We start from the raw sequence: 15,009 nt of genomic DNA, 5'->3' as shown, positions 1-15,009 counted from the left end.
CCACTTTTTCTCAGCTCTCACTGGACCGATTTCTTTCAACAATACGTCAAAAGATCACAAATCGTATCTAGTTGAAGACAATATCCTTAAAAATTGAAAAATTTTCCCTCGTTCCCCGTAAATGGGGGAGATATCCAAAAAAATTACAAATATAAAAATCGGTAAATTTTGTCATTTTTTTCACTCTTTTTTCTTAAAACTTCCATAAATTTTTCAAAAATAAACAAATCATCATAATTTTTTTTTATACTAAAATCTTAGATATTTCCCTTTCATTTGATATAATTTTTTTTGAAAATCTAACACTTATTCTGCTCACAGGGGGGATTTAAAATAGCAACTTTTTTACAAAAACTAACTTTTTCAACTTAATTTTTGAAAATGTTCCGGAAATACTGCGTCCTTTAAACATATATCAAATTAAAGCTTTTTTTATGTACTATAAAATGAAAAAAAAAAATTTGTCCCGACACCTTATCTTCTATGTGCAAATGGCAGTCGAAATTATAAAAAAAATGTAATATTTGCGATAAAAATCACCTTTTATAACGATGTTTTTTGTACTTAAAACTGCCATAACTTTTTCAAATATTAACTAATCAAAATAATATTTCTTTATATTGAAACCTTAGGTAATTTTCTTTCATTTGATATCATTTTTTTTTGAAAATCTAACACTTATTCTGCTCACAGGGGGGATTTAAAATAGCAACTTTTTTACAAAAACTAACTTTTTTAAACTTAATTTTTGAAAATGTTCCGGAAATACTGCGTCCTTTAAACATATATCAAATTAAAGCTTATTTTATGTACTACAAAATGAAAAAAAAAAATTTGTCCCGACATTTTATCTTCTGCATGTAAACGGTCGCCGTAGTTAAAAAAACGCTATTTTTGTGTTAAAATTTTCGATTTTAAATTTTCAACTTAAAAGTGCTATAACTTTTCGAAAAATGTAATTATCAGCACAAATTTTTTTTTCTAAATACATTATAAATACATCTTTCATTTGACATACTTTTATTAAAATTGGACAATTTCCCCATATATAGGGGCGTTCAAAACTTGAAATATTGTATAAAAAATAGAACTTTATCATCTGAACTTTTGAAAATGTTCCGGAAATACTGCCTCCTTTAAACGTATATCAAATTAAAGTTTATTTTATGTACTATAAAATAAAAAAAAAAAATTTGTCCTTATCATTATTTATTTTATTTTATTATTAACACCTTATCTACTGTTTGCAAATTGCTGTCAAAATTTAAAAAAAAATGTAATATTTGCAATAAAAATCACCTTCTATAAGGATGTTTTTTGTACTTAAAACTACCATAACTTTTTCAAATATTAACAAATCAAAATAATATTTTTTTATATTGAAACCTTAGGTAATTTCTTTTCATTTGATATCATTTTTTTTTGAAAATCTAACACTTATTCTGCTCACAGGGGGGATTTAAAATAGCAACTTTTTTACAAAAACTAACTTTTTCAACTTAATTTTTGAAAATGTTCCGGAAATACTGCGTCCTTTAAACATATATCAAATTAAAGCTTATTTTATGTACTATAAAATGAAAAAAAAAAATTTGTCCCGACACCTTATCTTCTATGTGCAAATGGCAGTCGAAATTATAAAAAAAATGTAATATTTGCGATAAAAATCACCTTTTATAACGATGTTTTTTGTACTTAAAACTGCCATAACTTTTTCAAATATTAACTAATCAAAATAATATTTCTTTATATTGAAACCTTAGGTAATTTTCTTTCATTTGATATCATTTTTTTTTGAAAATCTAACACTTATTCTGCTCACAGGGGGGATTTAAAATAGCAACTTTTTTAATTTGACTTTTGAAAATGTTCCGGAAATACTGCGTATTTTAAATATATATCAAATTAAAGCTTATGTCATGTTTTATAGAATTAAAAAAAAAAATTTGTCCCGACGACCTATCTTCTATGCGCAAATTGCTACTGTATTCAAAAATATGCTATTTTTTTTATTAAAATTCTGTTTTGTATTTTATTTTATTTTAAAATATCTTATTAGGTGAATACACTGACTTTCATGAATATTATATAATTTAATTGACATAGAATAAAGTTCATAAGACATACGAAATTAAACTTATTAAAATTTTTTTCCTTTTCTAAAGTCGAAAAAGTAATTTTTAAATTTGAGTTAGCTTAAATAGCCAATTTTATCATGCGACAAAAGCAACGAACAGTTGCCGAATGGGTAACATCTGAATCTTTCACTCTTAGGGTACGAGGTTCAAGTCCGTCCGTCTGTGACTCTTAATATTTTGCATTTTTTTTTTGAGTTAGAGTAAAATTTTCAAATCATTTGATATTTATCTCATTTAGATTCAATAACTTCAATAAATATAAAGGATCTTATTACTATAGTCTCCCCTCGTGAGAAGAAATTGATATTCATGTTAATATTATTTTACTATGTGGTTCTTTTTCTGGCTACGATTTATTTTGCCAACCCTCACTAGACCTACTNCGCTACGATTTATTTTGTCAACCCAGACCTATTTTTTTCAACGATACGTCAAATGATTCATTTAAGTTTATGATATTTAAGTTAATGATTAGTTTAAGTTATTACTCTTAAAAATCAAAAAAATATTCCTTATTCAAATAAAAAGTAGCTTAACTAGATTTGTCCATACAAACAANTATAATCAAATTTTATAATACGTTCAATTGAATAAATCTTTTTAACAACTTTGTTTTGTTTGGTTCATTTAGTTAAAGTAAATCATTAAAATTAATTAAGTTCTAAATATTTCCATTGTAGAATCTTTTTAAACACCAAATGTTATTAGGAAATGATTACTATTATTTCTATTTCAGTTATCTATTACGATAAAAATGCAAAAAAATTGAATTTTTCTGAAAAATGTGCTGCAAATAGTAATTATAAAATTTCCTGATTGCATATTAATCTTAACAATTTCATTTTTTTCTATTTAATAATATCAATTTCAAACTTGTAAGTTGAGCTAAAAGTTATGGTAATAAATTAATTTTTTTTTTTTTATTATAAACATTCACTTTAAAGGACGAAATAAAGAAGGTTAAAAATTATTTTAATATATTAAAAATCAATATCAATAATAATTTGAAAACAATACAATATAAAAATTATATAATATATATTTAAAAGAATTACTAATCTGGGTATAAACAAGGAAATAGAAGTTGATGTTGCTTGTAATTATCCATCATTTTTTTAGAATTAAACACTATCTACAGATTTGCATCGACGCGTTTCTTATGATAGTGATTTTAATCACTGTCAGATTAAATCTATACTGGACCCAACTATGCAACGTCCCCACTATGCCGCGACCCCACTGTGCTGGGTTTTTTTTACTTAAAACTGCCATAACTTTTTTAAAAATAATCTAATTAATATAATTTTTTTATAGATACCTTAGATATTAACTTATCATTTTATATATTTTAAGACATGACCCTCAAAAATTAAAACTTTCCCTCATTCCCCGTAAATGGGGGAAACCTTCAAAAAAATTACAAATTTATAAATGGCTAATTTTCGACATTTTTTCAATTTTTTTTTCTTAAAACTGCCATTACTTTTTCAAAAATGAACAAATCAACATAATTTTTCTATGAGAAATAATATTTTTTAATAATCTCTTATTCATTCGATATACTTTATCTTAATCAGGATATTAATAAGGAACTAGCAGATTATGTAGCTTTTGGAATAATCCACCAATTTTTTAAAATTAAACACTATCTAAAGATTTGCATCGAAGTGTTTTTTGTTATAGTGATTTTAATCACTGTCAGATATCATTATACTTGATCCAACTATGCCACGTCAACACTATGCCGCGACTCCTCTGAGCTGGGATTTTGGAATACATGTTGTGTTACTTATAAACTAAATTTAAAAAACCATTTATTTGAAACATTTTATTTATTTTACTATTTTATAAATTAAAATGAGTTAATACATTTTGCTAAAAAAAAATGTGATACGTAATAGTTTTGTTTTAAACTTATGATATATCGCTTTTTTCATCTGTATTATTAGGTGGTATTATTTTTTTTATATTATTGATTATAGTTGATGTTACAGAATTTGCCAATTCTTTGCCATAATAAAAAGGCGACTGTTTAATGTCGTCTATAAAATCGTCACAACATTCCATGACTATTAATTTGCATGTATTCTTAACCTCTTTCTCTGTCATACTTTCATCACATATTAGTTTTTCCATTTCACTTCTAAAATAACTTTTTGTGAAGTAATTTCCTTTATGTTGGAGGATCATATTTTGATATTTTCCAACCAAATTATAAAATTCCAATGTAAAATCACCTTCTGTAAAAATTTTAATTATTATTCAATTAAAACTTTTAAGGGTAATTAATTTGATTTTTAAAAAATTAAAAAAGAAATTATATAATTATTAAGATTATTATATAAAACAAGAAACGCTTTGCTAGGGAAATTGCATAGCTTGCTTTGAGTTTTAATTTTTTTTTTACAAAAACATGTGATTATTAAATTAACGGAAAAATATTGACGAAGGTCAAAAATTTTTTTCTGTTTACCTGCAAGCATTTAAAATTTTTAAGTAATGTAATTTGGCAATGTATTTTGCTCATTTTTGAAATTTAAATAAATTTATTAATATTTTCCTCGTAACCTAATAATAAATCATAAATATTTTTATATTAATTTAAAGGATTTTGTTACTAATTGTTCCATAGGCAAAACTATACCTTAGTATAGAAAGTCGGATCAAGTTTTCAATGACTTGTTTTTTTTTGTCGTGTTCTAATAAAAGTTTGAGAAGTTAGTCCATCAATTAGATAATAATATTAAAAAGATAAATTTATTTAGCCCTTAAAAATATTTTCTATTTATTTATCTCGACACTAGAAAAGGTGGAAAGTTTTAATTATATAGTTGTGCAAAAGAACAGTGGTGTTGACGAGGAAGTAAGATACAGGTTATAGTTCGGGTGGATGAAGTAGTAGTTGGAAGAATATGATATTGTTCCAACTATGTCACGTCTCCACTGTACCTCGTCACCACTGTGCCACAGTTTTTAACCCCATACGCATGATTTTTATAAGTTATCGTGGGTATATATATTTTGGCTACCATTTTATTTTATTCCTTAAATTTATTGTGCATGGTATCAACTAAAATCATCTCCAATACCTATTTTAAACCAGAGCTTGAAACTACTTAAATAACGTTATAACTACTAAAAATATAGGAATTTGTGTAAAATGTAAACAAACGTGTAATGCTTAATAAGAAATGAAAAATAACGACTAATAATACATTACTTCAAACTAAATAATAAAAGAATTGTATTTATACATTTATGACGTTGATAGTTTATAATTTGAAAAGAAGTAATTGAACATTTTTTTTTCTTAACTAAATTACATTAAAAGAGCTTTAATTGAAAATTAGTTTAAATTACACAGCATTTTCGAAACAAATTTGAAATGAAAAATTTTAGGCACCTTCCCCTCGCTTAATCAGTTGTATAGTTTTTTAAAATAAATCAGTTCATTCAGTATATTTAAATTATTTTTTTCAATTATTTGTTGTTGCATAAATTATTTAATCTAATTTATTTACTCTCATATTTGTAGATATTGTTGGTCATGAATCGGGAAAAGAAACAATTTTTCAATTTGTTTACATCATTAGTTCCTGCCGAAATTTCCCGCGTCTGTAAAAACAAATATTATATTTATGTAATTTAATAATGATTACATCAAAATTTACATTAAATTAAAGCTAATACAATGTACTTTAAGATAAAAAAAACCAACACGGAAGGGACGTGACATAGTTGATATCTGCAGGTATTCTGATTTAATGAATTTAATTTTGATATGTCTTATAAGCTCCCACAGAACAGTACTTTTGAAATGTTTTTTTGAATTTTTAAAATTAAGGGGATTTTAATAAAATATCTATAATCCTTGCGAACTATTATCATTTACATTACATTTTACCACATGTTTGTACTTACATAGTTCAAATTTAAAAAAATGTAGTTTAATATAACAATATAAAAATTCATAATTAAGACTGAAAAATAAATTGAAGAATCTTAATATTATTTTCAATACGATTTATTTTCTTCTATCTTTCATATTTAAGGCTTTTTAAAAAATGTAAATAATTTTTTGTAGCTGTTCGAAATGTGATATATTCTCAATATCGTAAAACGTTTCAATGCAAATTTGAAGCATATTAAAAAGAAAAATTTGTTGAAGGTGTACATTACTTTCAGGTAGGAAAAATTTTTTCTATCCCGACCGCTGTCCATAAACCTTACGAAATATTATCGTGTATACTATATTTTATCTTATACTTACGAAATTCAAATTTAGAAAAATGTAAGTTATTATAACAAAATAAAAATTCATAATTAAGACTGCAAAATAAATTATGGAATCTTAATATTATTTGCAACACGATTTATTTTCTTTCATATTTCATATTTAAGGCTTTTTAAAAATTATAAATAATATGTTATAGCTGTTCGAAATATAATATATTTTAAATATATATTTATTACATCATAAAAAAAAATATTTTCTTTAAATAGTAATTATGTATAATTATTTTATTAAACACGAATTGATGAATAAGATATGTTCATAACTACAAATATATATATATATTTACAAAAGCTATAAAATGAGGACGTATTTAAACGTACAGTTCTAAAATTAAAATAGTGATGTAAAAAAATAACAGTTTTCCATTAAAAAATAATTTTGACTGAAATTTATGAAATTGTTAATTTATTTTCGTTCAAATAGGCAGGTTTTAATATTACACACATAGTGTTTAGCTTATAATATATTATGATATTTTTATTTAATATTAGAAGTACATATGTTTAATATATATATTATAAATTTGATTTATTTGAACCATGAGAAAAAAAAACCATTTATATGTACAGTGGGTCAAAAAAGTCTCCGTACACCGATGTCAAATTTTTTCAACAACATAAAATAGTGACTCACAAGTTGAATAACGCCATATTTGTAACACACATTTATTCATAAACATATAAATATTTGTTAAAAAAAAAATGAAGCATATATATTAATTAGTTTACTTTATACATATATATATATAAACAATTTTAGAAAAATAATAGCAAAAAAGTCTCCGTACAAATTAACATAATATTTTTAACTTAATAAATTATAATAATAATCATCATTAATGATCAGTTGGCCCTCCTTTAGCCCTAAGAACTTCATTCATACGTTTTTCCATGGATTCTACTAATTTTAATGTAACAGCTGAGTCAATACTGTTCCATACTTCATGAATTGCTGTTTTCAATTGTTCTTTGTTTCGACTTTGATAATTTTTTAGACGTCTACCTATTTCAACCATAAATGTTCTATAAGATTCATGTCTGGTGATTGCGGAGGTGTGTTAAGTTGCTTTGATACACGGTATAACAACCATTCTTTCACTTTTTTCGCGGTATATTTTGGGTCGTTATCTTGTTGAAAAATGAACGAATTGCCAATTTTTAGTTTTTCAACACTTGCATGCAAATTATTTCTCAAAATGTTTAAATAAACATGTTGATCCATTATACCATCGATAAATACCAAATTACCAACACCTGCAGCGCTCATACAGCCCCAAACTNATCGATATATACCAAATTACCAACACCTGCAGCGCTCATACAGCCCCAAACTAATACATTACCACCCCCATGTTTTACAGTCGGGCACAAATTTTTGCAATCCATTTGCTTGTTAGGTTTTCTCCACACCATAACTCGCCCATCTGACCCAAAAATATTAAATTTGCTTTCATCGCTAAATAATACAGATTTCCAAAAATCATTTCCCTTGTTTATGTGTGCCTTCGCAAAATCTAAACGTTATTTTTTTATTTCATTTACTGATAAAAGGGTTTTTCCTAGCTACACAACCTTTATATCCTGCGTTTCTAATGACATTACGAATTGTCTCAACTTTTACATTAAGCGGGCCATACACTATGCATTTTGAATGACAGTCTTCTTGATTGGCAGTCAAGACTGACTGTGTATAGGTAAGAATGATGTAGATTGACAATCAAATTTTTTGATTGACGAATTTCAGTCATGTTTGATTTTTTGTTGTCATTCGAGTAGATTGGCACTCCTGAATGATAGTGTATAGGATTGATTGATGACTTATCAGTCAAAAACCGGCATGTCCACATGTAAATGTGCGACGAGCAATTTTTCAATTTTTTATGAGAACTGTCATTCTTGGTTGTATGTGTATGGCAATCATCAGTCATCAATCGAACTATCATTCATTACGATTGCCATTCTTTGATTGATAGTGTATGGCCCGCTTTATAGTCATTATCAATCATACCAGCAAGTTTTGGTGCAATTGTTTTTGGTTCCGTCTCAACTGTTCTTAGTATAGCCCTCCTGTAATGAGATTTTAATTTTTGGGGACGACCACTACGTTTTCGATTTTCGAAAGAACCAGTTTCATTATATCGGTTTATTATAAATTGTACAGTCAAATGTGATTTATTTATTGTTTGTGCAATATTTNCAAATGTGATTTATTTATTGTTTGCGCAATATTTCTAAGATAATTACCATCTTCTCTTAGTTTAATTACTAATTTGCGAATTTCAATAGGTATCTTCATTGTTCAATGTGTATAAACTGAATAAAACGCGCTAAGCGTTTGTCTACCGCCCTTAATGGCTACAGAAACAATAATGACATGCCCGCAGATATGTGGTACTCCATATGTATAAGTCTATATGGGTTTCTCCCATTATAGTCCTATTTTTATCTGTAATTAATAGACATCTATACTGCCATGCTAAGCGAAAAAAGGATAACTCCAGTCAACATGATTTTTCAGGAACACAAAAAAACATTTTTAACAGTAAATCAAGATACCCTTTTTTCCCAATGTATGAACATAAGTCAAAAGACGGTAACTCCATTATTTTTTATGTTTTATACCAAGTTTTTGTTTATTATTTGGATTTACCGTGTTTTCGCTTACAAAACATCAAATATATTGAACTTACCGTACATTTTCTTATTTTATATTTCAATTTTAGATGGGTTTTAATAGGAAATATGCTATTTTTACATCAAAAATCGGCGTAAAACCACTAAATTTACCTATAGAAACAAAAAAATTTTTTTTTTAATTTTGGAGTTATCCTGTTTTTGCTTAGCACGGCAGTATAAATGTACGGAGACTTTTTTTGCTCACATTTTCCTATAATTGTTTATATTTATAAATGTATTAAGTAAACAAATTAGTATATATGCTTCATCTTTCTAAAAACCAATATTAATATGTTTCTGAGTAAATGTGTATTATAAATATGAAGTTATTTAACTTTTGAGTCGCTATTTTATGATGAAAAAATTTGACATCGGTGTACGGAGACTTTTTTGACCTACTGTATATTAACTACTTATATTGAATATTGAATTACTATGTTACCAACAGTTTCTTGCATTCATTTTAAAATAAGTAAAATAAATTTACTATTAGACTTCTAATAATTTCTACTTCATAATATATTGTTTTTAAAGTGGCTCGTGAAAAGTTATAAAAAGTTTTATTTATTATTTCCGGTCAACGATATATAATTGTTTATTATAGAATTATTCATATAGAATATGATTCTCGCGTATCTATGACCTTGAGACTAGACGTCGTAACGCATTTACCCCACCCTGCTTACCACACGACGACAACACTAATCCTGTATAATTTTATAATTTTGGTTTTCGTACCCGTACACGCGTGCGTGACATCAATTATATATACAGGGTGTTTGTAACAATGAGAACAATAGAAACCCGTTTCCTGACTTACTGAACATTCTGTATATTTATATATTCCTACCGCCGTTGCCGCCGTCTATACCTGAGGTATAACGTTCCCCCACCCATAAACAAGGCTATACCTAGTGCATGATACGTTTACGTACTTATTTCGCTTTACATGTTTATATATTCTATTACTATTAAAAATATATATTAACACGCTTTATTCTCATTAAGAGATATACAGAGTGTTCAGTAAGTCAGGAAACGGGTTTCTATTGTTCTCATTGTTACAAACAATGAGAACAATAGAAACCCGTTTCCTGACTTACTGAACACCCTGTAGAGTATATTCATTCCGTTTACAAAGGATGATTCCCGTATCGTCATTTTTCGTCACTACCTCCATGTTCCGGGGTAAGAAATTTACGCGCCTGCTGCTTTCCTTGGATGTGGTAGCCGTTTCTCAGTCTCCCTCCCCGGAATCGAACTCTGATTTCCCGTTACCGGTTACAACCATGATATTGATAGTAACTACTATCATAACATGAAACTAAAAAGTAAAAAATAAATATAGTTTAAAAAAACTAAAAAACACGCTTTTAAAGCACATCGAACTAAAAAGTTAAGAAAAAAAAAGATAAAAGCGTCGGGCGCTCCATATATGAAAAATATGGCACAAAGCACCCACGCTTTTATCACAATAATACTAATATTTTTCGTTCATTATGGTTTTAAGCTTATTTTAAAAATTACTTATAACTTTTTAGTTCGATGTGCTTTAAAAGCGTGTTTTTTTTAGTGGTGGCAGGTTTCTGTGAACACATCTAGGAAAGGTTTCCGTTTTACTGGATTAGGAAGAACTCCCGTTTCGCTGCGCTACAGTGTCTGTGTGATCGGGCTCTACGAGGCTACGAAACGTCGGCACGAGCGCAGTTTCCCTAGCTCGGGGAATCGGGCACGTCCTCAGGTTGCGGATAGAGGAACGGCCTGCAGATATGCAGGTTAGTCGTGAAATAAGCAGTCCATTAATTTGGGCTGACGAATAAGCGGTCGCGGACAATGAGCCGCCCAGACGCTTGTTAACCCTGTAGATATACAGGGTAGCCGTGAAATAAGCCTTTATGGATGAATAAGCGGTAGCGTTTGGGTGAAAACGGAGAGTTATGGCAGCGCAACCATAACTCTAACATAACATAACCATAACAATAAGGCCTAAGGGACTGGCTATGAGGGCAACCCCCTCAAACCATATAATATTATGAAAATGAAATCGAATGGAGTCAAGGTTACTGCAGCAGGGGATTCGGATGCCCCAGTGCCGGCAATTGGTGGGGGGCGTACCCACCAGGTGTCGTCATCAATTGAATACGCACCAAATGCAGGAGTGTTGAGGCAGGCTCCTGCAGCCAACCACGGGGTTGGTACTGCGACTGCAGGGAGTGGTGGTGACCAAGCCACTCGCACCGGTGAAATAGCCGGGATGGTATTGGCAACGGATTGCGCGGAGATTGGACTGATTATGGTAGCGGCCACCTCTTCAGAAGCAAAAGCAAACGGCATGCTCCTGGACGTGGAGGAATGGACGGAGGGCGACGTGCAGAGTCCACTGGTGGAATGCCGAGGTGGCGGCCAGGCGTGAGGAGTTCGTCAGGGTCAGGAGGGCCATGACGCGCTCCAACCGATGGCCGCAGGACCCGGATTGGATACACGCCGTCGCAAACCGGAGCCTCCTGGAGGGTGAATTCCTTGTGGAGTAGAAGAAGGCCATTTTTCAGAAGTTAAATTTTTGTGATAAAGTTGTCATTTTGAATCCCTCTCTGTGGGCAAGTGAATAGTCAGATTAAAAAAATATATATACAAAATAATAGGTAATAAGAACAATACATCATATATTTATATAAAAAAAATTATATTAAGGTTGTTATGTGTTTATTTTATAATAAATAAACAACACCGTGATTAAATAAATAGTTAAGGACGATATATTGTTACTATAAGCAAATGAAACAAAACGAATTAAATAAACAAATGACAGTATTAACGATGAATGTTGGAAAAATTATTTCTGGTAAGGAAGTCGAAAGTCAAGTGTTTTTGTTATATGGTGCATCGCCGGATCGGTTCGCGTCAACCGCGATCACTCAGCGTCACGCGACCTGTCGGACGAGGAGTGGTAGCTGTGTCGCAGTCGTCATCCAGCGGTAAAGCCGGAAGGGCAATGCGACCGCGTCAATATTGATCCATACATTTTTCAAAAAGTGTTATAAAGTTAAAAATATAAAAAATAATTTTTTACGAAAATCGTATTTTTCAAATTAATTTTGATGTCTGTTTTCACCATGAAAACAATATAAAGTTTAAAATTTTTTTTTTCCATATTAAAGTATATTACATAAGCTTTAATTTAAGATATATATAAAAGTATCAGTATTTCTGGAACACTTTCAAAAATTAAGTTGAAAATATTCTACTTTCTATATGCATTTTTAAGTTTTAAACCCCCCCTGTATTAAGAGAAATGGTTTGATTTTAAAAAAAGTTGAAAAAGTCAATTTTTTGTGAAAAAGTTGTCATTTTGAATCCCTCCTGTGGGCAGTTAAAGGGTCAGATTTATAAAAAAATATATCAAAATTTTTATAGTTATGTATTTCTGATATTTGAACTAACTTGACGTTCAATTTTTTAAGGTCTGTTGTGCAGTGCACAATTGATTGTATAACCTGGTAGATTGAATACAAGCGATTCGACTTTTTTAGAGATATTTTAATCAAACTGAAGTCCCTATCACAAGCTAAATAACTATGTCCTTTCACTAGGTAGAAGTGTTTTATCTCCTTGAATTTTCATGTGTCAGTGAGGGCACAAAAAAGTCTTGAAAGTGCATGATTTTTATTTTATCCCCCGAAGTTATATGAATATATTTGTATTTCTTCAATCTCGACGGGGACTTCATTATCTATCCATAAGAATTGAGCAAACCTCATTAGGACCTTTATTCCCCTGACCTTCATGATATAAATAAATCTTAACATTATTCTTATTATTATTATGTATACCGAACACGTTAATATTCACTTGACACAAATAGTAGGTTTCTTGTACTGCGATTAATGGTAGGGTAGGGTTTTGCATGAAGTCGAAAGATAACGATAGGATTTTTGTCTTCGGTGTCATTTTTAAGTTGGTTGTAAAACTTCTTAGCCCTTCGCCTGTGGACTATTTTCAGCCACAGCAACACGCTTAGTGGTGTCGCTTAAATGAGAATTTTTTATCTTCACATTCAAGGCCTCGCAAGTACTGCTACCTGTGGTGGTCCAAACTTTAAATCATACTGGTTTCTATAATAATAAAAAAAAACTGTTTTGCCAATTCTGACACCAGGGTGCTTATTTTTAAACATTTTGAATATTTAATCTTTCATCAAAATATTTTATAGCCGTATCAAGATAATGACTTTCATAAGTAGGAAAACCTTCGATATGTTCTCTTACTAATAGTAATGTTTCGGATGGAATAGTACATTTTATATGAGTTCCACGACAGTCCTTAGGAGACTTAGCTATAAGCAATAGTTGTTAAAGTCTTCTCACTTGTTTTTTAGTTTTACAGTGTAAAAACAAAATGCTTTTAAACATACTTCTGTTCTAGTTTCACCCACCATTGCATAATATTTATACGAAGACTGGATTGTTCTGTTGCTTTCTTCAATTCTTTTTCTACGGTGAGTTACTCTGCGAGTTTCTATTAGGTCCTAAATAAAGGTATTTTGTAGTTCCTTGGTTGCAAACCCTATTAAAAATCAACTCTGTCTCAGATGAGGGTATACGCTGTAAGCACTTCTTTATGCATCTAAAAAAGAAAAGAGCTTATAGTAATTTTTGATTGATTTTGATTTCCATCAAGTAGGCACGTACACAATGTGTTAATATTTATTATTACTTCAAAAAATGAATTTTTTTAACCTACCTACTCTCTTCCTCGACATTTCAGAGTACTTGTGTCTTACACTTCGTCTGCACCTCATACTTGGCTACCCCTGTTCTTTGTGAATACCTAAACAGCAGGCTCCTCCTCCTCCTCATCATCTTCGTACATTTTACTTTGTGTTTTGTGTTACGATATTGTAACGTCACAAATCAAAGGTGGACCGTTTATGATTTTTTGTTATGTCTACTTATTTATTTTATCGCGCGAAAGAACCTTTTTCTGACACAGCGGTGTCAACCACTCATTATTTTGCCTCTGACCGCTAGATAAGGCGATAAAAGAGAAATATAATTAAAATCGAATTGTTTATCAGTATTGATCCCTTCCAAAAAGACTGGCCGTTATCGATTTGAAATCGCCGTTAGATCGGTGTTGACTCTTCTCTGTTCTTTCTTCTGTCATTGACCGTGCTAGGGTGCACACATTTGTTGTTTTATTGACATATTTTTCAATGATGGAGCAGGCACGTAGCCAGAAAATGTTTATTGGAGGGGCCAACAATTTTGGGCCTTTGTATCATTTTCCATAATTTGTTTACCATGAAAAGATTGTGGGGGGGTCCCTCCACTCCTTCTTAGACAGTATCCCATTCTATGAATCTTACAAGTTCAAAATTTGTGTTTATTTTTCGAAAATTGGTGGATTATTCCAAAAGTTACATGATCTGCTATTTCCTTATTAATATCCTGATTAAGATAAAGTATGTCGAATGAAAAAGAGATTATTAAAAAATATTATTTCTCATAAAAAAATTGTGCTGATCCATACATTTTTCAAAAAGTTATAGCATTATAAAGTTAAAAATGTAAAATACAAAATCGAGAATTTTTACACAAAATTATCATTTGGTAGCCACCAAATGATAATTTCACCGTGAAGACAAAATTAACTCCGAAATTTTTTTAAATAAAATAGTACATTACGTTAGCTTTAATTTAAGATATAGATAAAAGTGTCAGACTTTCCGGAACATTTTAAAAATTTAAGTGAAAAAAGTTAATTTTTTGTGAAAAAGTTGTCATTTTAAATCCCCCCCGTGGGCAGGTAAAGGGTCAGATTTATAAAAAAAATATATCAAATGAAAAGTAACGATATCATACATCTTTATAAAAAAGTTATGGCAATTTTTGAGGGTAAT

At 29.5% G+C, this 15,009-nt stretch overlaps 2 protein-coding genes across 2 annotated transcripts in view; both read right to left on the bottom strand.

Moving 5' to 3' along the window:
• LOC126904064 (uncharacterized) overlaps positions 1-6,539 on the bottom strand; it is a 23,943-nt gene extending 17,404 nt beyond the window's left edge. Inside the window, exon 1 of the mRNA XM_050682711.1 lies at positions 6,409-6,539. Coding sequence (XP_050538668.1) covers positions 6,409-6,459 — 51 coding nt within the window. The 5' untranslated portion in view covers positions 6,460-6,539. The remainder of the gene's footprint in view (positions 1-6,408) is intronic.
• LOC126904065 (uncharacterized) lies at positions 3,952-6,412 on the bottom strand. Its single transcript, XM_050682712.1, has 3 exons — positions 6,318-6,412; positions 5,660-5,753; positions 3,952-4,378 (listed from the first exon to the last, which is right to left on the bottom strand). The coding sequence occupies exons 1-3, from the start codon at positions 6,357-6,359 to the stop codon at positions 4,053-4,055; spliced, it is 462 nt and encodes a 153-aa protein (XP_050538669.1). The 5' UTR covers positions 6,360-6,412; the 3' UTR covers positions 3,952-4,052.
• Positions 6,540-15,009: the final 8,470 nt, after the last annotated feature.

The sequence above is a fragment of the Daktulosphaira vitifoliae genome, unplaced genomic scaffold, assembly GCF_025091365.1.
Source record: "Daktulosphaira vitifoliae isolate Bord-2020 unplaced genomic scaffold, ASM2509136v1 Scaffold_4, whole genome shotgun sequence".
Classification (NCBI taxonomy): Eukaryota; Metazoa; Arthropoda; class Insecta; order Hemiptera; family Phylloxeridae; genus Daktulosphaira; species Daktulosphaira vitifoliae.
This window is presented reverse-complemented; position numbering and strand designations above follow the sequence as displayed.

Coding starts and splice junctions, on each gene's coding strand:
- LOC126904065 (XM_050682712.1), bottom strand. CDS start 6,359: ATGGACAGCGGTCGGGATAGAAAAAATTTTTCCTACCTGAAA. Junction 5,754..6,317: donor AAAATTTTTCCTACCTGAAA/GTAATGTACACC, acceptor TTGTTTTTACAG/ACGCGGGAAATTTCGGCAGG. Junction 4,379..5,659: donor CAATATCTACAAATATGAGA/GTAAATAAATTA, acceptor AAATTTTTACAG/AAGGTGATTTTACATTGGAA.